General features: G+C 42.1%; 1 protein-coding gene across 1 annotated transcript in view; it reads right to left on the bottom strand.

Annotated features, from left to right (window-relative positions):
• The window catches only part of LOC144498716 (PGAP2-interacting protein-like), a 77,512-nt gene that overhangs the window by 39,145 nt on the left and 13,022 nt on the right, over nucleotides 1-25,345 (bottom strand). Inside the window, exons 2-6 of the mRNA XM_078220318.1 lie at nucleotides 21,318-21,438; nucleotides 18,664-18,818; nucleotides 15,167-15,374; nucleotides 11,468-11,553; nucleotides 2,744-2,998 (exon numbers count right to left, since the gene is read on the bottom strand). Coding sequence (XP_078076444.1) covers nucleotides 2,744-2,998; nucleotides 11,468-11,553; nucleotides 15,167-15,374; nucleotides 18,664-18,818; nucleotides 21,318-21,438 — 825 coding nt within the window. The remainder of the gene's footprint in view (nucleotides 1-2,743; nucleotides 2,999-11,467; nucleotides 11,554-15,166; nucleotides 15,375-18,663; nucleotides 18,819-21,317; nucleotides 21,439-25,345) is intronic.

The following is a 25,345-nucleotide window of genomic DNA, read 5'->3' as shown; positions in this document are numbered from 1 at the left end:
GGTGGACTGAGGGGCATGAGGAATGAAGGCTGCAGGGTGTTATTTGTTTTGGTCACTTTTTCGCATCTTCAACAAAAAGCTGCAACACCGAGGCTTGCCTGTTGCCCAGCCCACCTCCACAAGTGGCAGCCTCTGAAATCTTTCCAGGGTCAATCACTACAACTCCCACTTTCACCACCGCCAGCTATTATTTACTGTAGATAAAAATGTTAAGACTCACAATGTAAGTAAACTTGAAAAAAACCCAGAGAAATTTAAAAAGCCTACAGGTATGTATATTCTGGCCTCCTTCACTTATTGTCTTATGGTGCTTAACATTTCGGTGAATGTTAGCAAACTTTTCTTTTTCACCTGCAATTCTCTCCATTTTCTGAAGCCAATGCTCATGCTAGAGAATGGTATCAAAGGTACTGCTCGCATTCCAATATTTTTCTCCAGTGATTATTCTTCATGTCAGCCTTGGCTGTGTCAGTGGGCTTGGTGGGTATCAGAACCAAACTCAATATACCCTTATCTATCATTCCAGCAGGAGCCGCTGGATATTAATCAAGAGTGGCAACAGAACTGTATGTCACCTATTCCTACCCTAAGCCGAGTGAGTCAAGTGTAGTACCCCCACTTCTACTCAAGTTGAAATTGGTTAACTCAGCACACATAGGAAGCAAGTTCATGTTTTATTGGCCTGTTGACTCACTACTGCACCACATGATAAATTTTCCCACTGAATCATGGTGGTAGGGTGTAGGTGGATGCGAGGGTGGGGGTAAGCAGTATCATCAAGCATTTACAAATCTCAGTGAAAGTTTCACCCCAGTTATCCAATTACTTTGGCTGGAGTGCAACAATGAGCCTTAACTCAGACCAGGTTTAATAGAAACAGACAAATTTAAAGAAACTCAGTGTTGACACAGCAGGCAAATGTGCAATTTGCATACAGAAGCTGCAAATAACCCAGTCTTACTTATAGGGTAGGTCTCTGATGTTGCCAGAGGAAGAGAAATGCAGAGTGCCCTGTAGTAGGAGTTGGCATACAGACCATACAGAGTCCACAACTGGAAGAAATGAAAACAGAAAAGTTTGTCTAGAAAAGCAAGTTGAAAGAGAAAACAGTTGTGTAGGAATGACAACAAGCTAAAGGATCATCCTTACACGCTGGAAATTAAAATATTACATACAGCTAACTTCATTTACATCATTCATGCTTCCCACATTAAAAGGATAAAATCTTCATTAAAAATCTATCTGGCAAAAATTTTATTTGCGGCAAGAGAAAATTATAAAGTAATGAGGATGGATGTCATTTTTTTTGTATATTGATGTATTTTAAAGTGATTTTGTCATGAAGCATATGTAGAAATAAAAAGGTTCGCCAAGCATTTTCATGACAAAGTGTCAGAAGATTGGGAGAGAAAACCAACTGTTTCTCTGGGGAGAAACACTCCAGTTTTCAGTCAGAACCGGGCACTTTGCCATTTTTTGGGAAAATTTCATCTATAATCTTATTGAATGGTGGTGCAAGTTGATTGAACCATATGGTCTGCTTTTATATCACATCTTCCTATGTTCCAACACCCAGAACTCAAGAACAAACAAGTTGCCTCAATCCCCATGTGTAATCATGTTAAAAAGCCTGACCTACCAAATCATTACTTCCACAAGAACAAAGAAAACACAGGAACAGGCCCTTCGGCCCTCGAAACCCATAGAACTGGGCAATGAAAATGAACAGTAATTTAAAATAAATATGAAAAGGTTGTAGATTGATGACATTAATGTTAATGTACATGTACGGCTACAATAGCCGAATAAAATGCATGCAAATGTAATTTCTTAGGAAGCTGCGACAGCAAATAAATTAATCGAATGGCTATGTATTGCTGGAGGGCTTCCTTGAATTCCCAATATAACATCAGCAGTGAATCAGTGGAATTTGGAGAGAAAATGCACAAGTGACCATTTTCACTTTAGTGGGATGTTGGCGTTATCAATTTTCAACAGAGGATAACAACTCCCCAGATTCACCAGGGATAACTGCCAGGAAGACCTTTTGAAAAGAAGTAGGCTAGTTCAAACAAGTATAAAATTAGGAACATAGGAATGTAGTACAGCTGTGATAAGTGTTCATGCTGGGATTTCTAACCTATGAAATTCTCTTCTGCTGTTTGTAAAGTATCAATTGTGTGACTACCTTACAGACCCAAATTCTCAGAATAAACCTGGCCATAATTTGATACTAAATTATCAATCTCATTAAATAAGAATAGGGATGGGCTAATTCATACCAGCACAGGAAGCAGTGCTTTTCTGAAATCTGCAGGCATTACTGGAACACTTGGTTTGCACTGACTGTTGTCATTTCAAGCCCAAAAAGTAAATAGTGTATTATTACCTCCAATGGTAACCTCCACCTTGGTTCACACCAAAAAAGTTTATTTTTTTAATGCATGAATCAGTGTTTGCTTTGGTCCACAGTGAACAACATTTTTTTGGCATTTACTTTAAATGGGCAGCATTCTAATTATAAAGTACTAAATTACTAAATCTGTGAACCAATTGTTAAAAAATCATTACACTCTCCACTGAAACTAAAGCGATGATGGGTCATCATTTTAAGAAGTTGACACTAAAATAGGAAAAACGTATAGCTAGAAGCTTTTTCTTCATTTTGTTTTCAGATTTACAAGAATGTGTTTCTCCATGTCTAATGATTAGTGCAAGCCATATTTTACTTTAAACCACATACCTAAAACTACCATTGTTTGTTCTCTAGCAATGGCACCTCCAGGAACAAAGTTATAAGCTGTACACCACACTGTACCAAGCATCTCCAGCAGGTACACCAACATAGCCGTGGTCAAGGCCTTCCCTGGATATCCTGAATTGATTAGACGGATAGTCAAGTGAGGCCAAAGTGACATGGTGTAAATGGCCAAGACAGTTCCTGCAGTAAACGCTCCTTCCCTCCGAAGGTAGAAGATACCGATTGCTGATGCCACTCCTGTAATAACAGTAAAGAAATCCATTAGGACAATAAAAATCTGCTTGATACCCCATTCTATACATGTGTGCCATACAAGCGCCAGAATCTCTCAACGTCAGAAACACAAAAAACCCACAGATGTTCCAGCTGATTTGACACATTTTTGAAACTTGTACACCTGTGCTAATCGCACACAGCTGAACATCCCATTCGCATTATTTCAGGGCTAGCAGCCAACATGCAGGTGAGGTGCATTTCACTGACTTCCGTTCCTATAAAATTTGTAAGCACTACGGGCTGCTTTGAGGGGATGCGGTGGATTGTTGAATTTGCAGGGAGTTTGGCTGCATCCTCACATGGATTGACCGGTGCTTTGGTGACCTGTTCACACACAGGCTCCAACAATTATTGGGCTGTGGTTGCCTCTGGGTCTGCAACATGACAGACAAATGGACCAGATGCTGCAAAGGAGGGAAGTTCTGCACAGGAGGGGGAGCAGGAGGAGGAGAGCTCTCACAGAATGCCCTACCCATCATGAGTTTACAGGGAAAACTTATTTACCTCTGTTTCAGGTAGGAGCAATAACTGAGCCACCTGAGATTCAGCAAAGATGTGGTCACTGAAATATGCCACCTCCTTCAATAAGATCTACAGCCTGGCTCCAGAAAAAGGACTGCATTGCCAGTGGTCATCAAGGTTATCTTGGCTCTAAACTTCTACATGACCTGATCCTTGCAGATGGACGGAGGTGAAATAGTAAAGATATCCCAGTTCGCCATTCATAGCTACAAGCAAGAAGTGATGGAGACCCTGTATGCAAGGAGAGGAGATCTCACTACGTTCCTGCTAAGCAGAGAGAAGAAGGACGAGCAGATACATGACTTTACCATGGTAACAGAATTCCTAATGTGCAAGGAGCCATTGACTGTATGCATGTGAATCTGCAGGCCCTATGTATGAACATAGAGAGAAGTAAGAACTGCAATAGATTTCATTCCATTTCTTGGCTTGTCACCTGTTGTCCCTCAAATGGGGAATGACATCTAATCAGGATCACGAGTTTCTGCCATAGGTCTTCTTGTGACTAAACAAGTGATTCTCTACCCACAGACCTTTGAGCGCATGGGGTAGGATGTCCCACAATTTAGTGCTTTCCAGATTTCAAGATTTGGGTTCTTCTTTGCATGCAGAATTCAAAATATGGTCCATCTTTTCAAGGTGCTTAGTGTGTGATTATGCACAAACCATCATACCAATAAACTCCCACTATTCTGACAGCAGCTAGAATGGTGTTATCCTCAGACAGTTTGCTATTCCCAGCAAGTTCAGGCCACCACAGAGAACAGAGGGTGGCTGCTCAGAGACAAGAGATACCCCCTCCATACATGGCTGATAAGCCCCTTTGTCACCCATCCATGCAAGGACAAGTGGTATATAAAGAAAGGAAGGACGCAGTGCAGGGAGATCAAAGTATGTTACCTCACAGAACTAGGACATTTGGTCATTCTGCACCACTGAATTTTCATGAGTCCCCTGATTTTAATTCCACTCTTCTTCGCTTTCCTCAAATTCTTTAATGGGTGGAATTTTATGACCTCATCGTGCCCATTGTGCGGCGGGAAAATGTCGTAAAATCGGGCGTGATGGAACTAGCAGGAATGGTACCCATTTTCACGCTCATTCCCATTTTACCAATAAAAAAATCAGCACGATCGGGAGCCCGCCCAAAACGAGCAAAACATCAATTTCCATTTTTTTGCATTCATCACAATGTAATAAGTGAGCTTCACTCCCAGTCATCCCAGCTCACCTGCCTCAATGACCTTGTTTGCTGCAGCTGGATCGGTCGGGAAAACACCAAGTCTAAGTGTCGCATTCAGGTGTTGAGCAGAGAGGGTCAGCGAGGAGGTAAGTCTCTGCTTTCAAACTGCCCTGTGCTGCACAGAGGGGGTGGTTTCGTGGTGGTCATGTTGAGCTTCAGGTCAGGGAGGGGGCTGCAAGTGTGTGGGGGGTTGCTGTTGTTCACGAAGTCTGACTTCGGACTCTCAGCACAGACCTATCGCAGAGCGCTGACCTCGGGTCTTAGTGCTGACTCTGGGTCCTAGTGGTGGCAGCAGCAAACAATGTTGCAGGTGGGAGATGGGTTGGATACCTGTGCCAATTGTTGGCACCTCAGGGGACAGGGGGGCACCCACTCTCGGTGGCTGTGAAGGTGACGGCCGCCTTAAACTTTTACGCTACCGGGTCCTTCCAGACTGTCAGTGGAGACCTTTATGGTATTTCCCAACCATCCATCCACAAGTGAGAAGGAGGTCACGGATGCCCGGGCTGGCCAGTATATTAAATTTTACCTGGACCAGGCCCAGTCGGAAGCCTGGGCTGCAGGATTTGCATCCATCGCGGGGATGCCAAATGTGCAGAGGGCTAGAGACTGCACCCATGTTGCCCTCAAGGCTCCGGTGAAGAATCCAGGAAGATTTGTGAACAGAAAGGGCTTCCACTCAATAAATGTGCAATTAGTGTGTGACCACCAGTTGAACATCATGTATGTCTGCGCCAGATTTCCTGGCAGCATGCATTATAGCTTCATATTGAGGAGTTCTGATGTCCCGGACATCTTCGAGGAGGAGCCCAGGGTGCAGGGATGGTTTGTGGGGGACATGGGGTACCCGCTTCGGATTTGGCTGATAATGCCTGTGCAGAGGCCTGAGACTGATGCACAGACCCAGTATAATGAGGCCCGCGTTGCCACCTGTTCAATAGTGGAACTGTGCATAGAGCTCCTCAAAATGCAGTTCAGGTGCCTGGACCGCTCTGGCAGGGCCCTCCAATATAGCCCCCTGATATCGTCCCGCATTGTGGTGGTGCTCTGTGCCCTACACAACCTGGCGCAGCAGCGAGGAGACCTTTTTGAGGAGGAGGATGTGGAGGCCGATCAGCTGGGCGTCGCTGGGGAGGAGGCCGCCCAGCAGGAGGAGGAGGAAGAGGAGGAGGAAGATGATGAGCAACACCACCCAGGCGCCGGAGGGCTGGCGGCAGTAAGTGCTGAGTTGGGAATGAGTTGGAAAAACAGAAATTGTGGGCTGCTTCATTATATCCTGATGTGAATAAAACTTAGTTGTCTAATGAAGCTATTACACAAAGTATTCCTACCAGCAAACCAGGTCAGGAATCTTGCATGCACAGGAATTGGGCGAGGAGCTAGCAACTTTCTTAACTTGTTATTTTCAGTCCCTGCTTCATCAGGGTTATTTCCTGGTCATTACCATTTATGAGAGAGTTTATCAAAATTGTTTCGATCAAATAAATTACCATGAAATATAAAAGTTGGTGAGAGTAATTTTCTAGCGCTGTCTCTAGACAAATCATTTTACCAGAGATAAGCTGATGACTGAAGGAAGAAACGACATCCATTTATAACGTGTCCTTCATGACACTTCACATCCATTGAAGTGTTTTGAGGTGCAGTCACTATTGTACCATAGGAAATGCAGCAATAATTTGACATGGTCCCTTATTGCTGGATACACAAGTTGCCTCTAGTCAGTTAGGCACTTGTTACTGCACCATTATATTGCACCATATTGACTAAAAACAAGTAATGATTTTCACAGCACTAGCAAAAAAAAAAGCATGTTCCCTACTGGACAGAATCCCACCACTGGTGCCACATTAACTACTAAGATTGCAATATCTCAAAGAGGAGATAGTTTTGTTTATGGTCGTGATTTAACAATTAATGCCTCTAATTAACGGTTACTGCCCCTCCCGTGGGCAAATATCAGGAAATGGGACATCAGTTACAGGTCCTGATACAAGTATAAAGCAAGGCACACATCAGGAAATAAGTCCCGTTATAGTGCAGTGAGTAATTGCTCTCTCTGAGAGTTGTTAGTCTGTGGAATTCTCTTCTCAAGACAGCAGTGGAGGCAGGGTCATTGAACATTGTTAAGGCTGAGTTGGATAGATTATTGGCTGACAAAGGTTAAGAGAACACAGGAAAATATGCCCTTCACAATCAGATTAGCCATTATCAAATGGTGAAGCAGGCTCAAGGGGCCGAATGGTCTACTCCTGCTCCTAATTCATTTGTTTGAATGTAAGTTGGGGCATTGAAATGGACAGAAAGGTCTGCAGTTTGATCTCTGCTTTGTACTGAATTAATCAACATCAGCTGGAGCTGCTGCAGAACACTTCCAAGGTAAAGGTCCCATCATATTGGAAAATAGCAAATCCAACTCCTCTATTCATAAAAGGCCTGTAGTTTCCCACTGCAGGCCACTTGACTTAGCATCTGTCAAAGGGAAAATGCTGGGACCTATTATTAAGGAGGTTATAGAAGGGCACCTAGAAAACCTCAGTGCAACCAGACAGTCAACATAGTTTTGTGAAAAAGAAATCATATTTGACTAATTTATTAGCGTTCTTTGAGCAAATTACAGGCAACATGAATAAAGGTGAACCTGTGAACCAGAAATCACGTGACAAGGTGCCACATCAAAGTTTACTTCACAAAATAAGAGCTCATGGTGTAGGGGGTAATATATTAGCATGAACAGAGGATTGGTTAGCTAACAGGAAATGGAAAGTAGACATAAATGAGTCATTTTTGAGTCAGCAAGATGTAACAAGTGGACTGCCACAGCGATCAGTGGCATTTCACCAATTTAGAATCTATATCAATGATTTGGATAAAGGGACTGAGTGTATAGTTGCTAAATTTGCTGATGACCCAAATATGTAGGGAAGTGAGTTGTGAAGAAGACTAAGGAGTCTGCAAAGAGATATAGATAGGTTAAGTGAATAGGCAAAAATTTGGAAGATGGAAAATATGAACTTGTCCAATTTAGCAGGAAGAATGGAAAAGCAACATATTAATTAAATGGAATGTGATTGCAGAACTCTGAACTACAGAGGGATCTGGGTGTCCTGGTACATGAATCACAAGAGGTTAGTATGCAGGTACAGCAAATGATTAGGAAAGCAAATGGAATGTTGTAATTTATAGCAAAAGGAATGGAATACAAAATTAAGATGTTTTGCTACAAATTTTCAGGGCATTGCTGAGACCACATCCAGAGTACGGTGTAAAGTTTTGGTTTCCTTATTTAAGACATAAGGCATAACTGCATTAGAAGGAGTTCAGAAAAGGTTCATTGAATTGATTCCTGGGGATGAGGGAAGGTTGGGCCTGCATTCATTGGAGTTTAGAAGAATGAGGAAGAGAGGTGAATGCTGAGAGATTGTTTCCATTGGTCGGGGAATCTACTGAGTCGAGGAGAAATTTCTTCATTCATAGGATTGTGTTTCTTTGGAATTCCCTACCCTACAGAGGTTATGGATAGTCTATTGCTGAACACATTTAAGGCTGAGATAGACAGATTTTTGTCTCTCAAGGGATTAAAGGATATGGGGAATGAGTAGGCAAATGGAGTTGAAGCCCAAGATCAGCCATGATCATACAGAATGGTGGAACAGGTTCATAGGGCTGTGTGGTCTATTCCTGCTCCTATTTGTTATGTTCTTATGTGATCTCATTAAAACATATAAAGAACAAAGAACAATACAGCACAGGAACAGGCCCTTCGGCCCTCCAAGCCTGCACCGATCATGTGTTCCTAACTAGACCATCTGCTTGTATCCCTCTATTCCCAGTCTGTTCATGTGGCTATCTAGATAAGTCTTAAATGATCCTAGCGTGTCTGCCTCAACCACCTTGCTTGGTAGTGCATTCCAGGCCCCCACCACCCTCTGTGTAAAATACATCCCCCCACATATCTGTATTGAACCTTGCCCCCCTTACCTTGAACTTGTGACCCCTTGTGTTTGTCATTTCTGACCTGGGAAAAAACTTCCAACTGTTCACCCTATCTATGCCCTTCATAATTTTATAAACTTCTATTAGGTCACCCCTCAACCTCTGTCTTTCCAGGGAGAACTACCCTAGTTTACTCAATCTCTCCTCATAGATAATACCCTCCATCCCAGGCAACATCCTGGTAAACCTTTTCTGCACTCTCTCCAAAGCCTCCATGTCCTTCTGGTAGTGTGGCGACCAGAACTGGATGCAGTATTCCAAATGTGGCCTAACCAACATTCTATATAACTGCAACATCATATGCCAACTTTTATACTCTATGTCCCGTCCAATAAAGGCAAGCATGCCATATGCCTTCTTCACCACCTTTTCCACCTGTGCTGCCACCTTTAAGGATCCGTGGACTTGCACACCCAGATCCCTCTGTGTGTCTATACTCTTGATGGTTCTGCCATTTATTGTATAGCTCCCCCCTGCATTAGATCTACCAAAATGCATCACTTCGCATTTATCTGGATTAAATTCCATCTGCCATTTCTCTGCCCAAATTTTCCAGCCTATCTATATCCTGCTGTATTCTCTGACAATGTTCATCACTATCTGCAACTCCAGCAATCTCAATGGGGAAACGATGCAGATGCTACGACAACGGATGAATGAACACCGCTCGACAATCACCAGGCAAGACTGTTCTCTTCCTGTTGGGGAGCACTTCAGTGGTCACGGGCATTCAGCCTCTGATCTCCGGGTAAGCGTTCTCCAAGGCGGCCTTCACGACACAAGGCAGCGCAGAGTCGCTGAGCAGAGACTGATAGCCAGGTTCCGCACACATGAGGACGGCCTCAACCGGGATATTGGGTTCATGTCACACTATCTGTAACCCCCCACAACCTGCCTGGACTTGCAGAATCTCACTGGCTGTCCTGTCTGGAGGCAATACACATCTCTTCAACCTGTGCTTAATGCTCCCTCCACTCACATTGTCTGTACCTTTAAGACTTGATTAGCTGTAAAGACTCACATTCCAATCATTATTCATGTAAATTGAGTTTGTGTCTTTGTGCCCTGTTCGTAATCAGAACTCCCACCCACCTGACGAAGGGGCAGCATGTTCCGAAAGCTAGTGGCTTTTGCTACCAAATAAACCTGTTGGACTTTAATCTGGTGTTGTTAGACTTCTTACTGTGTTTACCCCAGTCCAACGCTGGCATCTCCACATCATGACTTCTATGGCCAAGCCAGTTCTGTACCCATCTAGCTAGTTCACCTTTGATCCCGTGAGATTTAACCTTTTGCACCAGCCTGCCATGAGGGACCTTGTCAAATGCTTTACTAAAATCCATGTAGACGACATCTACAGCCCTTCCCTCATCAATCATTTTTGTCACCTCCCCAAAAAACTCAACCAAATTTGTGAGGTATGACCTCCCTCGTACAAAACCATGTTGTCTATCGCTAATGAGATTATTCAGTTCTAAATGTTTATAGATCCTATCTCTAAGAATCTTCTCCAACAATTTCCCTACCACGGACGTCAAGCTCACTGGCCTATAATTACCCGGGTTATCCTTGCTACCCTTCTTAAATAACGGGACCACATTTGCTATCCTCCAATCCTCTGGGACTTCACATGTGTCCAATGAAGAAACAAAGATTTCTGTTAGAGGCCCAGCAATTTCATCTCTTGTCTCTCTCAGTAATCTAGGACAGATGCCATCTGGCCCTGGGGATTTGTCTACCTTAATGCTTCCTAAAACACCTAACACTTCCTCCCTTGTAATTGCGATTTGTTCTAACGGGTCTACACATCCCTCTGAGACACTACCAATCAACGTGTCCCTCTCATTTGTGAATACTGATGCAAAGTATTCATTTAGGATCTCACCTACTTCCTTGGGTTCTAAGCATAATTCCCCTCCTTTGTTCTTGAGAGGTCCAACTCTTTCTGACAACCCTCTTGTTCCTAACGTATGTATAAAATGCCTTGGGATTCTCCTTAATCCTTTCTGCCAAGGACATTTCGTGACCCCTTTTTGCCCTTCTAACTCCCAGTTTGAGTTCTTTTCTACTTTCTCTGTATTCCTCCAGTGCTTCATCTGTTTCCTGTGGGATCCTGTGGGAACTTAATAGAGTGGATGCTGAGAGGATGTTTCCCCTTGTACGAGAGAACAGAAGGAGAGGACACTGTTTAAAAACAAGGAGTCTCCCATTTAGGGTGGAGATGAGGACAAATCTTTTCTCTGAGGGTTGTGAGTCTGTGGAACTCTTTTCCAAAGAGCAGGAGAGGTAGGGTCATTGAATAGTTTTAAGACGGAGGTAGATAAGATTCTTGACAAACAAGGGAGTCAAAGGGCATAGAGGATAGATAGGAAAGTGGTGTTCAGGCCACAATCAGTTCAACCATGATTTTATTGAATGGTGAAGCGGGTTCAAGAGGCTAAATGTTGGCCTATTCCTGCTCCTAATGCGTATATCCATTGGTTTGTATTTACTGGTTCCTCAGTTGAGAGGTGACAGCCAGTACTTATTGACTATCCCACATGAACAATGTCAACCTTGGTACCATAGGTCTACACACCACATGAGTCATCAGCAAAGGAAGAAAGTAAGAGGAAAGAAAAATCCATGTTTTTCTAATGATGCAAAATCAGATACTGTGAATCCCGTACCTATTAGCCAAAAGGCAAGGTTGTGAACAATGGAAGGCCAAAATGATAACATCACACCGAGAGCCAGGGCAATCAAAATCACACCTCTGAAAAAAGGAACAAAAAGCTCTTTTTATTAGGTTGCACAATTGAGAAACCGGATTGTAACAATGCTCTTACCTTAACAACATATCGATCCAACTTCAAAACCCCCTATTTCAAGCAAGATTTCCAATTTCTGATGAAGGAGGGAAGAAACAGAAGAAAGAGAGAGAATAGAATGAGAGGGAAAAAGAGGAAAGGGAGAAATAAAGAGAAAGAGAGAGAACAGAAAGTGAGAAAGGAAGAAAACGATGTGAGAAGATAGAAACAGGAGAGACACCTGGGATTAAGGCGACTGATCGTGTGGAGGTTGAACGACATTAACTTTGTGTCCACCACCTGGTGAAGTAGAAGCTCACTGTTGATGTCTGTAGTTTGCCAGCTGCTCGTAAATTCCAGCTCCTGCCTTTGGGGAATGAATACTTTTAAGACGGAGGCAGATTGATTCTTGACCAACAAGGGAGTCAAAGGGCATAGTGGATAGGCAGGAATGTGGTGTTGAGGTTACAAAAGTTACAAAAACTAGTAAATTTAGAAGAAAAGAAGTAACTTTTCTGCTTCTTTTAAAATATTAAGAACATAAGAACTAGGAGCAAGAGTAGGCCATCTGGCCCCTCGAGCCTGCTCCGCTGTTCAATAAAATTCATAGAATTCATAGAAACCCTACAGTGCAGAAGGAGGCCATTCGGCCCATCTTGTCTGCACCGACCACAATCCCACCCAGGCCCTACCCCCACATATTTACCCGCTAATCCCTCTAACCTACGCATCCCAGGACTCTAAGGGGCAATTTTTAACCTGGCCAATCAACCTAACCCGCACATCTTTGGACTGTGGGAGGAAACCGGAGCACCCGGAGGAAACCCACGCAGACACGAGGAGAATGTGCAAACTCCACACAGACAGTGACCCGAGCCGGGAATCGAACCCGGGACCCTGGAGCTGTGAAGCAGCAGTGCTCACCACTGTGCTACCGTGCCGCTCTTTTCGTGGACTCAGCTCCACTTACCCGCCCGCTCACTATAACCCTTAATTCCTTTACTGTTCAAAAATATATCTATCCTTGCCTTAAAAACATTCAATGAGGTAGCCTCAACAGCTTCAGTAGGCAGAATTCCACAGATTCACAGCGCTTTATATGAAGAAGTTCCTCTTCAACTCAGTCCTAAATCTGCTCCCCCTTTTTTTGAGGCCATGCCCCCTAGTTCTGGTTTCACCTGCCAGTGGAAACAACTTCCCTGCTTCTATCTTATCTATTCCTTTCATAATCTTATATGTTTCTATAAGATCTCCCCTCATTCTTCTGAATTCCAATGAGTATAGCCCCAGTCTATTCAGTCTCTCCTCATAAGCCAATCCTCTCAACTCCGGAATCAACCTAGTGAATCTCCTCGGTATCCCCTCCAGTGCCAGTATATCCTTTCTCAAGTAAGGAGACCAAAACTGTACACAGTACTCTAGGTGTGGCCTCACCATCACCTTATACAGCTGCAACATAACCTCACTGTTTTTAAACCCCATCCTTCTTGCAATGAAGGACAAAATTCCATTTGCCTTCTTAATTACCTGCTGCACCTGCAAACCAACTCCTTGTGATTCATGCACAAGGTCACCCAGGTCCCTCTGCACAGCAGCATGCTACAATTTTTTTACCATTTAAATATTAGCCCATTTTGCTGTTAGTCCTACCAAAATAGATGGCCTCACATTTACTGAGGTCATCCATTTTGGTAGGAATAGCCAATATTGTGGTAATTATTAAGCTAGATTTTTCTTTCTTTCAATTCACAGGCCCCTTGTTATGAAGTTCGAAAGACATTCAGCAGACCCAGAGACTCGGGAAGACTGAAGGGAGATGCCAATGGATGTTGTGAAAAGGACAATGGAAAAAAGAAGTCTTGGAAACAGAAACTCTCGGGATATTTGAAGAGCATGATGGACATTTCAAATACAAAATTTGCAGAAAGGATACAATTCAAAGAATTAACTTATTTAAAATTACAATTAAGAATTGTTTTGCCATTAAATCTTGAACAGAATCAGAATCTCAAATAAATTTGTGGTACAGTCAGGTAAAAACATTGCATGCATAGGGCTTAAAAAGCGATCTTAATACCCTTATAAAGCCACAAACAATTTGAAATTTGTCAGGAAGGATGAGAAAACTTTGCTACGTTGGTGGCACCATTAAAATATCAGTGAATAGAAAAGCAAAACATTACCTTAAATATCCCCTTCCCACAGTGACAGCAGCCAGGCTGTCTGATCAAGATGATATCCAAATTAGCAACAAAACAGGCAAAATACATTTATCACAGAGTAACAACATCATTGGGCCCAGTTAGCTCAGTTGGCTTGGATGGCTACCACGTGGTTCAGATTAGCACCAACAGGGAAGGATCAATTCCTGTTCCAGCTGAGGTAGACTTAATGCCTACCTCCTCACCATGCCCCTGGAAAAGCAAACCACCACTGACAAACCTGCTAAAGAAAATGATTCCGAATGAATGAAGATCCAGGGACCTGTTTTTAGGTAGACTACACATGAAGGAACAAAATCATATATAGGGGTACAAAACTAAAATACTTTGGAAAAGCACATCAGGTTAATTGGAAAAGAAAGTTAACAAGTCCTATAGAACCCTTCATCAGAATAGATCACACACAAAATGTTAACATATCTTTTTTAGATATTTAACACTTTGCGATAAATTTCCATATTTTCTGTTTTTATTTCAAGTTCACAATTTCTATTTCTCTAAAGTGCAATACTAGAACTGAGAACCTAGAAATTTGATTATGGCATGCCCATTTTTCAGCTTCTAAACAAGCACCATATCTCCAAAATGGCAGGCAGGAAGCGCATACTCATTACGAGTTTAAAACACTCATCTGCCATTTTGGTGTAGGCAAGAAAATAGGCAACCTGAATCCAGCTGGCTCACTCATGTCCTTTAGGGAAGGAAATCTGCCCTCCTTACCTGGCCTGGCCTACACATGATTCCAGATCCACAGCAATGTGATTGACTCTTAATTGCTCTCTGCAATGGCCCACCAAGATAATCCGTTCAAGGGAAATTAGGGTTTGGCAACAAATGCTGGCCTTGCAGATGATGCCCACATCCCATGAAAGAATAAAGGAAAGGATTTAACTGAGGGCCACTAGTGATGACACAGCATCGAACTCAAGACCTCTTTTCCAGTGAGCTGCCTGGGGATGCCTATTGACTATTCACAGCTTCAAAGATCAAGAAACTCACTGCCAAATATTCAGTGTGCCTCACACATATCCATTCAGAAGCAGGAGGCCATAAACAAAACTTCAATAATCACACAATGCAGTAAAATATGGTTGCTTAAATGCAGCTGCAGCCACTGAGCATTTCAGGGGTCAAGACCAATACTCACCTAAAATGGTAAAGATGATGAACGGCAGTGCATTATTTGTGTCGAAGAACCCAAAATTCTGAGGCTTTATCAATAGAATTTGTCCTTGCAGGCAAAATGATTGTGTTAGGACTGTACCAAAAAATTATTTGAGCTGACAACAGAATATGCTGCTGCATTTAGTTGTAACTTAAAAAGTGGAATTACCATGGAACATATGGTGTTACTTACCCATAAGGATTAGGATCCGGTCCAGTATTTGGGTGACCACTCACAGCCCATCGAGAAACAAGTGAAACTTCTCCAAATATCCAGTGTGTGAGGAGCTGCAAACTCCCAAACGCTGCCCCGCTGACTAACCAGCTATGCTGGACATCAGGCTCATTCTTTTCTCCTGTGGATTTAATTTCCTCTCTTTCCTGTGGTTGCTTCTGAAAATCTGACACAAATCACAGTAACTTCATTTTTAAATAATCTTTGGGTAGGATTTTCCAGCCCTTCCCACCGACCGGATCTTCCGGTCCCGCTGAACTCCCCCCCCCCCTCCCCCCACCCCCACCTCACTGTGGTGGGGTCCCTCATGGCAGGTTGGGCAAGTCATGCAAAATGCCATATACCTCAGCAGGACTGGATGATCCCACCAGCGGTTAATGGCAAACCATCTCCAATGCCAGAAATCACACTGTGGGAAAGTGGGGTGTGGGAAGGGGGCGGGGGTGGGGGGGGCGGGTGGGGGGGGGTGGTTCCTGTCCTCTGATTACAATGACAATTATAACAGGTTGAGGTCACTTATCAGTTATCAGCAGTCATGCTGTGAGGAAACCTGAGGAACTTAAGATGATCCAATCACCTTTGTACATTAACAAACACATACATCATAAAATGATGGGGGCAAATGAGGAAGATCACATGATTCAGAATAAAGTTGTGGAAGATATAATTAATTATTGTCTGCATTCATAACTGCCCATGTAGTATTTCATTAACGGCACAAAGGAAACAGTTAATATAAAGAAGTATTTTTGGTCAGTTGTGACAAAGTCCTGATTTTTGGCTGTGTCTTAGGCAGATAGCACAAACAGAGGCCACATCATTCCTCACACATAAGGATGGTGGCTGAGTCAGTTTTACTAGCTGCTAATTCCAGGACTGGAAACTTCTTTCTGCCTGTACAGTCAAGAATTGCGCATTTAGATAGAGCAGAATGAGTTACAAATAATCACTACTGTAGGAAAGTATGAACATTGCATTTATGTAGCACCTTTCATATCCACAACATATCCCAAAAAGCTTCACAGCCAATTAGGTACTTCTGAAGTGTTGTATTATAGGAAACCACAGCTGCCAATTCACACATGGCAAAGTTCCACAAACAGCAATGAGATATAAAAAAATCAGGATAATCAATTTTAATAATGTTTCTCATGGAATTAATATTGGCTAGAATAGCTGGAGAACCCTCCTCCACCCCCCACCCCCACCGCTTTTTACTTTCCCAAACCAGAACTATTTAACTTCTCATTCAGAAGTTGTAATATTTGACAGTGCAGCCTTCATCAGCACTGCAGTGTCAGCCTCAATTACATACTCAAACCTCCAGCATGGGGATTGATCCCACAACCTTCTGACAGAGGTGAAAGTACTATTGCTAAACAAACTGGCATCTAACTATTGTATATCACTAACCTTGGGTGGGATACTAGATTAAAATGCCTTGAAAACCCCTCTGTCATCAATCTCTTTCACAAAAGGCATTCTAAAAGTGTCCATATTAAGTTGCAGTACCCAGGACACCTTTAGGTGGCACTGTTATAGGCCACTGACAGTTGTTACACAACATTAGGTTCCAGAAGCAATAGCACCCAATGTAAACTGATACCGTGACGCGGTGCGTATCTCCACACAAAAGCATTTAGGTGACTTTCCAGTATTAAATTAATTAAACTCTAGTGAATGAGGAAGAGCAGCTTCAAAAAATAAAATGTTGTAAATTAATTTGCATGCATCATTTATTTATCAGTGCACATGAACTCTCTGCAACCCACACCCTTATTATTAAACATTTATATGATTCAAGGCTGATAAATACTGGCCTCCAAGAATTCAACCTCAATCTGGCAGATCGGTAGTGACTATAACAAATCTAGCTGTATATTGTGTAGAATACTAGCATCATTGTTGTTCTAAAATCTTGTATCAGCCAAAATTATAACATTTAATGAAACAAGGAAGAATCTTCCTTTCACTTCCAGCATCCGCAGTGTTTGCTTTTATCTTCCTTTCACTGCTGTGTCAACATTCCTCCCTTTTAAAAAAAATGGCAGGTGAACTACCAATTTTGACAGGCATCTTCCAGCCATATATTGGGAATCTGATTCATTTGGGAAAAAAAATCATTGACAGGCAACTAAGCTTTTCAACAAACCAACTGACCCAAATATTATGCTGCCCTCGCCATTAGGTGGTTGGCGTTGGCAGGCACGTGAGAGTGAGGTGTCTATATTTTTACCATCTAAGACAAAAAGATGAGGAGGAATGGGGGTGGGCGGGGATACATCCTTTGGGGGAAGTGTCCTGTGCCCACCAGAGGCTCTCTTTCCCCCCACCCCTAACCCCATGATGATTACCCACTCTTTGTGCCTTCCTGCCTGGCTTCAAAAACTCACCCTCCACCTTCTCTTGCCTCGCTCCTTAGGGTACTCAATCCCTCCCTCCCTGACCAAAAGTTTCAGACTTGCCTGAGTTTGGGATCCATTGCTCTTGTTTGTGGCCCTGCTTGCAATCCCAACAGTGCCCATTACTGAGCTCTGGTGCTGCTGGGACTGTTGGAGCTGAGCTCTCGAGAATGGGATCTCCTCTAACTGAGGGGTAGAAGTCCCACTCTTTTTTTTAAGCCAGTCAGTTTGGTTCGTGACCAACTTTTGTGGTGGCTGGGGAGGGAAGGGGTAAGCAATAACCTTCCCCCACCCAACTTGTAAAATTCATTCCAAACTTTCAAGTCTGCTGAGTTTTTCCAGCATTATCTGTTTTTATTTCAGATTTTCAGCATCCACAGTATATTAATTTCGCCCACCCTGAGGTTTACCTTCCAAATGAGAAAATAATTCTAATCACATTTACCCACCCTGTTCACATATGCCTTCAACCTTTTTTCCTTTATCCATCTATCTAATCCATCCAATCTTGAACACACAGATTCTTCTCCAGTTACTTGTCCTTAGAGTGAATACCACAGCCTCACAACAATCTATGCGAATACCTGCCCGCTATTGTAAATATCTTACATTAGCTTATATATCTGTGGTCCCTCATTCTCAAACCCTCAACCACTGGGAAAAAAAATGGTTTGCTTCTGTATACCCAATTTTATCCTTTCATAATTTTTAATTACTTCTATTATATCGTCCCATAATCTATATTTCTCTAATGTAAAAAGACCCAACATTTCAGATGTATTTCCACTGTTTTCTGTCGTGTAAAAAAATTACCTAAGTCACAGTTGAATGCCAAATAAACCTACCAAATGATTACTACCTGGTCAAAAGATTCCATTGGCAAACCTTAAGTATTTTGAAAAATACACTTTTCACTTTTTTTTTAAATCTTGAGGGTCTATGAGAACGCAATAATAAATGTGCTCAGCCAACAATTTCCACATGGATTAGCCAGAAGAACATTATAACCTCCTTGAAAATTACAATACTGCATTTCTTGAGTGTTTTCTTTACCTGAATGTATTCTGTCCAATGTCACAATGGCGCCCAGGGACAGTATGAAAGTGTTGAATGTGTTGCATGTCCATATTGGATTCAGGGAGGTACACCAGATCCTTAGTACAAGTAGCAGAAAATGACCCAAAATGAAACCCCAGATTCTGCAGAGCCTGCAGGTATAAAATCCAATAAAATGTTAATATCTGTTTACCCTTTGTGACAAGGCAACAAATTTGAGTTTAGTGAGAGTCACTTTTGAGGAACTATGTACTTGTCAAACTAATCATTTTACATTCAGTTTTCAATAATTTCTCCTTAGTACAATTTTACTTTATCAACAAACTCTTACTCCATCTTGACGCTAGCTTGACCCGTTTCACTACTTTCCACATCCTTTAGCCAAGAGTATTTTGATATGGGCCACAGGTACTTTCTTCCCCGATATCAATAGTTTTCCAAATCATCTAACAAAAGTTATGCTTGACAGAGGAACAATATGCCATGGAAATAAGGAAATGGCAAAACATTGAGCAAATATTTCATGTATGTCTTCACAGTAGAAGACACATGTTACATACCAGAAATACAGGGTAACCAAATGGGCTAATAAGAGTGAGGAAATTAAGATAATTAATATCAGCAAAAAAAAAGTATTGGAGAAACTCATGGGACTAAAATCCAACAAACTTCCAGGATTTGATGACCTACATCCATGGATTCTAAAAGAGATTGCTGCAGTGATAGTGGATATGCTGGCTATGATTTTCCAAATTTCCCTAGGTTGCAGAATAGACCCAGCAGATTGAAAATTAACAAATATAATATTTCCATTTAAGGAAGGAGGGAGAGAGAAAACAGAGAACTACATGCTTGTTATCCTTTCTTCTGTCATCAGGTAAGTGCTGGAATTTATCATTAAGGAAATCTCAACAATGCACTTGGAAAAGTACAGTATGATTAGAACAAGTCAACATGGTTTCATGAAAGGGAAATAATATTTGATAAACTTAGAGATTTTTGAAGATGTAACTGGTGGGATAGATGAAGAAGAACAAGTAGATGTAGTATACTTGGATTTCCGAAAGACATTCAATAAGATCCCACACAAAAATTAATACACAAGATAAGGCTCATGGCAAGTGGGGGTGATACATTAGCATGGATAAAGGATAGGTTAATGGACAGGATGCAGAGAGTAGGGAAAAATAGGGCATGTTCAAGTTGGCAGGATGTCACTAATAGACCCTCAAGGATTTACAATTTATATTAACAACTTAGAAAGGACATAAAATAAAGTAACTAAGTTTGCTTATCAAACAAAGCTCGAGGGGACTGCAACTGTGAGGACACAAAGAGGCCACAAGGAGATATAGACAAGCTAGGTGAGTGGGCAACAAAGTGACAGATGGAGTATAATATGGGGAATTGTGAGGTTATTCACTCTGGTCATAAGAATAGAAAAGCAGAATATTTTTTAAAGGGCATGAAACTTGTAAATGTTGACATTCCTTGATGTCCTCGTACAAGGATCACAAAAGTTAGTGTGCAGGTGCAGGAAGCAATTAGGAAGGCAAATGGCATGTTGGCTTTTATTGCAAGGGAATTGGGAATACAAGAATAAAGAGGACTTGCTACAACTGAATGGGGCTTTGGTGAGACCACACCTGAAATAACGTATGCAATTTTGGTCTCCATATTAAAGGAAGGATATACTTGCATTGGAGGAAGTATAATAAAGATTCATGAGATTGATCCAAGAGGAGAGGATTGTCTTATAAAGGGAGGTTAAGACATTTGGATCTTTATTCCCTGGATTAAAAAAAAATGAAAAGTGATCTAATTGAAGCATTCAAGATCATGAAGGGACTTGACAGGGTAGATACCAAGAGGTTGTTTACCCTGGCTGAGAAATCTAGTACAAAGAGGTACAATTTCAGGACAAGGGGTCAATTATTTAGGACTGAGATGAGGGGAAATTTCTTCACTCACAGGGTTGTGAATCTTTGTAATTCTCATACCCAGAGGGTTATGGATGGACTATCATCGAACATAATTAGGGCTGAGATAGACAGATTTTTCATCTCTCAGGGCATCAAGAGGTATGGAGAGAAAAGTGGAGACATTGCCCAAAATCAGCCATGATAATGAATGGTGGAGCAGATTTGATGGGTTATATGATTTTCTTCTGGTTCCCATTTCTTATATTCTTTCCTCCCCCCACTTCTCCCACCCTCTACCTCATTCCCAAAACATGGAGCACATCACCCCTGTAAGCAACCTCGCTGGGAATGACCAACAATGAGAAACTAAACTCAATCCATAACTTCTGAACATATAGCATCAGTATCAATGTAACAGGGTTACTTGCGAAAGAGACTCTTTGGGTATCCTCACAGATCACAAACACATACACATATGAATGCTGCTAAACACCCATATTTGAAAAGGTATAAATGGCCACTTACATATTAATACAAAACCTTATGTGTTATTAATTTACTATTGATATGTAATAATTCAAAGTAGTTTTTGACTACATATGTCAAGTTAGCAATTGCAAGACCATTAAATACACTTTTTGGTTTTGTTGCTATATTTTTTGTTTAAATTCTATTTGGTCCACATCAAAAGGATACAAAGTAGTACAAAGGACAAAAAGAAGTTGATACCTTTGCTGATTGCTTCCTGACCACCAAGTGACAGCTTGAACAAGCAGGGCTGAAGATACACCACAAGCCAGCAGTAGCAGCCGGCTGACAGGATCAGAGGCCTGATACGAAGCAATGCTCCCTGGAACGTAAATATAATATTTTACAGCAAATAACGTTTTTTCAAATAGCTCCCACTATACACTGAGATGTTCATTGGTTCTAGAAAAGGTATGGTGGGTCAGCGGATATGGAAGTGCCAGAATTTGGCATACTGACCATGAGGGGCCTGAAAGGATGGGTTGAAGGACAGTGCTTGGCATAGGGGGCATAAGGGGAGATGGGGGGGGGGGGGGGTAGAAGGGCAGATCTTGGCATAGCGGACATGAGAGGACATGGGGGTGGGTGGGGAGCATAACCTGACATGGTTATTCTTTCAAAAGGTCCCCTCTTGCACACTAGGGTTCACAACTCCTCTGAGGGGCTGTGAACCATGACGCTTTAAAAAGCTGGCCCACCTCCATGAAAACCTACCTTCAAAACGGAGCCAGGTCAGGAGTGCCAGGTGCGGCATTCTGGCAGGAAGCAGCCCGCAACCTTTGAAGGCACTCCCAAAAATCATATGGCCCAGGAATGGGGTTGGGAAACTTGGAATCGGAATCCGGCCGCCAATTTTAAAGGGCTCCCTGGTCAACCTGGCTTGGTGAAAACCCAGGCCAAAGGCAATGATCTTTCGCCAGAACTGGGAAGATGTTATAAAATTTGAGCTATATGTGGGTGGGTCAAGATCAAAAGATGGGTACCCATATGGATCCTAGTTATGTCTGTTTTTTACTGGAATATGTAGAACATTCATTGTTCCAATTCTACTTGAGCCCACTTCTACAATTCTTTTTCAAGTGTAATGATGACTGTATTGGTGCCATGTCCTGCTCTCACTCTGAATTGAAAAACTTCATTAGCCTTGTTTCCATTTTATTGCAGAGTATTCTAGTGGGTGGGAAAAGCAGCATTGAAGCCATTGGCCCCAGTGGCAGCTTTCTCCGCTATATTGCTTGGAACTTGAAGAATACTGGAAGGGGCAGGATCCAAGGCATCATGTCGCCAGCAACTTCAATTTTTAAAGATTGGGCCACCATTTCTAAAGACCATGGCAATACACAAAATTTAAAACGAGCCCCCAGCCAACCCCCATGCAACATCTCCCACGGCACTGCCTGAGTACCAAGCACTACCTGGGCTCTGCTCCTGGCACTGCCCCCTGGAACTGTCTGGATGCTGACCCCAGGTAGTGCCAGGAGACAGTGTCTGGGCAGTGTCAGGGTCCTGCCCGTGCATGAACCTCTCTCCCAAGTGATGCACTCACCTGAGTTCCTCCGGCACGTCTACCCTCTAGGTGCATGCCATGGGAGACCAGTGGTAATTCACGCCAGCATGCCCTCATGTCGACGTGAATAGATTATCTAATGGGGAGGATGATCAGATGTAGAGGCCTGATAAAATACATTAAAATTTATTTAATGGAGTTCTTAATGTTGAATGTCAAGATTCCTGTTATATCACTGGTGTGGGGTAGGGACAATCACAGCGAGACTTTGCACCAATGAAAAACACCATCCGGGTCTCTCACCAGATTTTCCACTCCCGTTACCGAAGCTGCCCAAACAGAGTGGGGAGGGTGGTATTCATAGTCACCCTCACCCTGATGGCCACTTTTGTGTGTTGCTGCACCAAACTGCATGGAGATCCTCAGTACAGAGACTAAATGTCAGTATGTGCTGAGGTTCTATTTGTCCTTGGTGTTGTGAAGGATGTGTCAACATGTCAATGTATCAGCAAGTGCATGCTTTGCTTATTACATTGTTAAGCTAATTGTCGTATTAAAGACAGGTTATGATCATTGGCTCAATCTCCAAAAGAGTATAAATGGACACAGTTGTAACAATTGGTATGGGGGAATTATAAAGAGTTGCACTGCAGAAAAAAAACCCTTTTGACGATAAAAGACAAGCTGCTGTACTGTTCCTCCCATATATTTGATATTACCATGGTAGCAGAGGATAAATGTTAAGCCTTGGTTGCTGTAAAGTAAGTTTCTCTTTGTGTATTTGCCCTCTGAAGGAAAAAAGTATACTGCTGCTGACAAGCCTAAGTTGCAGGATGGCAGAAAGAAGATGCAAAATGTCAGGCTTTGATTGTCCACCAATCTTCTCAGAGGTGGAGCGATAGAAGCGATGTGGACACAGGTCACTTCGTTATCCAAAAAGAAGCAAAGTATGGCTTTGGCTTTACCAGCAAAGAGTAAAATTAGGAGTAAAGTGTTTTCAGAGTGGAATGTGAATGATTTGGTTACAGTTTTTAGATAAATTCTACAAAAAGGATTATTTAGTAGCTTATGAAGCCAGGTCAGCCTTTGACAGATTTAAGAAAACAGATGAACAGTCCATGGAGGAATATATCATGGACTTTGACTGATGGTATAAGAGGCTGAAGACATTTGAGTTTGGCATCCTGAAGTCTATACTGGCATTTAAGTTACTTGATTGTGTATGTATTTCTCATGTTGATAGACTTTTAGTACTAAAGGGAGTTAAAATCCAATGCAAAGACACTTTTAGACCAAATGGCTGCCGCCGTATTAAACTTTTGGGCAGACCGTCTTTTCCAGCAACTTTCCTATAGAATTCAGGCAACTCTGTGATAAAGCAAAAGGTGGAGGATTCAGTGATGGCTGAGATTTGAAATCATCAAGGTGTTAGATGTAGATTTCAGTACAAAGATGGGGTTATTGATAGGTGGTCTGAAGATGGCTATACCTTTAACCAATTTGACAGCTGAGACAAAGCAGGTCTGGGATAGTGACTGCAGATGTTCGAAGCTGAGAAATGTATGGGGAATGGTTCATTGATGTTATCGGTGTGGTTCCAAGTATCATTATGCAATGCGTTGCCCAAGTTTTTTGAAATAACACATGAAGCAGAGAATTCTGAGGCTGAAAATGATGAGGGGGAATTGCCATGAAGGAATTCTTGGTCGCTGAAAGTTTGAATCCAATGATGAGTATTTTGATGCCTGATTCATCCAACTGTGGTCGTAGATAGCAATTGCACTGCCACAGTGTGTGGGGTGGACTGACTTAAATGCTATCTGGAATCTCTTGATGAGGCAGGAAGTCAAGTAGTATGTAAGTTCTATGTATGTCAGGTTAACACCATCCAAAAGGGTAGTCCTCCCTTGTAAGATTGCTGAGATCAGCCTTTCCGTCAGTACTGATTTGGTTTCTAGCGACACACTCTCCTGTTAAACAGGTATTTGTTGAAGAAAGCCCAGATGGCACGAAACATGAAAAATATCAGAGTGTTGTGTTCAGGAAGATTGTGGAGCTACATTTTACTAGATCAGAGCATTATTGCCTGCCATTAAAAAAGCCAGAATTTTCTCAAAGAATTCATGAAGTCCTGCTAACTTCTGGGAATAATAATCCAGTTGATTTTTTAAAAAGACCATGAAGGTTTTACTGCGAGATGCTGGCGCGGTTAATAAAGAATATGATGACCCTGTTGAGTAAATTACAGCTGTGTGAAATTTGTATAAAATATCAGAAGACACCATTGTGTTCTGTTTTGAGCTCGTCACTAACTAGGGAATTTAATGATGCTGTGGCAGCAAACTTTCTGACAGATATGGAAGGTATTTCAAGATGTGTGGAAATCTAAACATCATAGTTATGCACACTACAGCTGAGAGCTTATTTGGTAGTGGTCTGTGCAAGAGAAACCATGAATGAAATATGACATATTACATAAAATATTGACTGCTCGACCAGATTGTAAATTACAAACAGTGCTGGGAAAGGCAGTATATGCAAAGAACTGTTTGCAATGGTTAAGGGGTACAGTCTGTATCTATCGGTGTACCGCAGGAATCTGAAGTAGCGTTTAGTCCTAGCAAATGCTCCCCCTGCTCTATAAGGGAACAACTCTACTTTTTCTGCTCATCTGAATGCTTTGCATGCAAACTCTAAAGCCGAGGTTTCAGAGAAAATTGGG

The sequence above is a fragment of the Mustelus asterias genome, chromosome 1 (genome assembly GCF_964213995.1).
Source record: "Mustelus asterias chromosome 1, sMusAst1.hap1.1, whole genome shotgun sequence".
Lineage (NCBI taxonomy): Eukaryota > Metazoa > Chordata > Chondrichthyes > Carcharhiniformes > Triakidae > Mustelus > Mustelus asterias.
This window is presented reverse-complemented; position numbering and strand designations above follow the sequence as displayed.